Source organism: Limulus polyphemus, unplaced genomic scaffold (genome assembly GCF_000517525.1).
Source record: "Limulus polyphemus unplaced genomic scaffold, Limulus_polyphemus-2.1.2 Scaffold3105, whole genome shotgun sequence".
NCBI classification, from domain to species: domain Eukaryota; kingdom Metazoa; phylum Arthropoda; class Merostomata; order Xiphosura; family Limulidae; genus Limulus; species Limulus polyphemus.
Window position 1 is genome coordinate 104,782 of NW_013668715.1, and position 2,128 is coordinate 106,909.

Sequence of the window (2,128 nt, forward strand, 5' to 3'; positions counted from 1 at the left end):
TAGCTCAATATATAGGAAATCAAACCAATATATAGAGAGAAATTTAAGGAAGAATAATACTAATAATGTAAAGTAAATTTAATCATGAATTTAGTTTTGAAATTTTTTTCAGAGACTTGCGAAGGTCAACAACCCCGGGATCGAGATTGATACCACTTGGTGTTACAGTATTAAACAGTGCTATCCAATAAGCTTCTTTAATTTTTCTGTTTTTTGTTAGATGTAAAATTTGTCCCTATACCCATCAGTTTAATGTCTTCAAGAGAGTGTCCAGGCATGTTAAAGTGTTTTGCGACCGGAAGTTCTTTGCTTTTTTTTATTGTTGATTTATGGTTATTAAAATGTTCCCGTATAGTTGTATTAGTTTGACCTACATATTGGAAATTGCATTTCCGACATTTTTTTGTAGAGCAGGTTATGGAATTACTGATTTTGAACTGCTTTTGGTTGTCTTTATTGAAAAATATGTTAGTTTCCTGCATGAACTTACAGGTTTGACATCGCTTGCTATAGCAAGGTTGACTTCCACCTGGTGTTGGCTTAAAGTTTACTTTAGCGTGAACTAAGTGTGAATCCAAAGTTTTATTTTTTCTGAAAGAAACGGCAGGAACTTCTGTAAAAATAGATTTTAATTGATCATCAAGTTGAAGAGGTAAAAGTGTTTCTTTAGTATTCAGGGTAGGTTTTTAGTTTTGGGTGATACGTAATAACCAGTGAAACATGAGAGGAATTGGTTTTAGTTAATTGTTTCAAGGCAGATGTACGTCATATATTGTTAGCTTTCTCAACTTGTTGGGTGATAGTGTTTTGTTTATAACCTCTTTCAGTCATAATCTGTTTCAAAGAATTAATGTGACAATCATAGTTCTTACTATCAGAGCATATCTTCTTTAATCTAAGTGCTTGATTGAATGTGATATTGCGTTTGGTGTGTGGAATGTGGCAGCTTCGATTATGTAAGTATTGTGGTTTATCCTTTGGTTTTCAGTACAAATCAGTATGTAGAACACCATCTTTTAATGAATCTTTGTCTCCTACTCCAATGAAAACAAGTCATCAATGTAGCGTCTCCAAAACGTTGGTTTGTCTGTGCAGTTTTCCAAAAGTTTCGTCTCTAAGTCTCCCATAAAAATGTTGGCATAGTTTGGTACCCATAGCTGTGCCTTTTATTTGAATATAGAATTCATTATTAAATTCAAAACTGTTAAGTGTAAGTACTAGTTCAGCTAAGTCTGTAATAATTTGAGTGTTGTGTTTGTCTAGTTTTTGCAGAGAAGATTCTAGGACTTTAGGCTTTTGTCATGGGGAATGTTTGTGTATAGAGAAGAAACATCCATGGTACAGAAAATAGTGTTTGGAGGAAGTTTTCCATTGCTGTTAATGTCAGAGATCATGTTTAGAAAATGTGTTGTGTCTTTAATGTAACAAAGATATTTAAGCTAATTGACTAAGTATATATGTTAGGTTTTTTCAAGTATGAAAGAATAATATGACCTTTTTTAACAGGGCACAAAAGCTATTATTTGGGGTATGCAAGCCAGGGCTGTACAGAGCATGCTAGATTTTGACTTTGTGTGTTCTCGTGTGGAATGGTCAGTTGTTGCCATGGTCTACCCACTTACTGGAGATCATAAACAGAAGTTTTATTGGGGTCATAAGGAAATCCTTATACCTAGTAAGTTATGTTAACAGTTTTATATATATATACTGAATGCATTGCTTACAGAAGATGATGATGATGATAGTATAGAGATTATTTTAGTAGAAATCTTCATTATACATTCTTGTACAGCCTTATATTAACTCTCTCAACACGGGCTCAGTCAATTTAACGGACCATGTGACCTCTTTGTACTCGTTTAAAGTCTTTATAGATTTGATACTACTAACTTTCAATATTATGTGTATATCTTCACGAAATTTGGCAGTCTTTCACATACAAAAAATCATATTTTTAGTGAAGTATTTTTAACAAACTAAAAGATTTGTCCATGAATATATTGAGTATTTATTATGAATAGTCCTTGTGCAAAGTAATTTTCTATGTTAAGAATTAAAAAATTACTTTTACTTCTATACTTTAAAAATACTTACTAAATTTCCTTTTGTTAGTTAATACCCTTAAAAA

General features: G+C 32.0%; 1 protein-coding gene across 1 annotated transcript in view; it reads left to right on the plus strand.

Annotated features, from left to right (window-relative positions):
• LOC106468669 (ATP-citrate synthase-like) overlaps positions 1 to 2,128 on the plus strand; it is a 54,976-nt gene that overhangs the window by 28,263 nt on the left and 24,585 nt on the right. Inside the window, exon 15 of the mRNA XM_013929104.2 lies at positions 1,507 to 1,675. Within this exon, the coding sequence (XP_013784558.1) occupies positions 1,507 to 1,675 (169 nt within the window). The remainder of the gene's footprint in view (positions 1 to 1,506; positions 1,676 to 2,128) is intronic.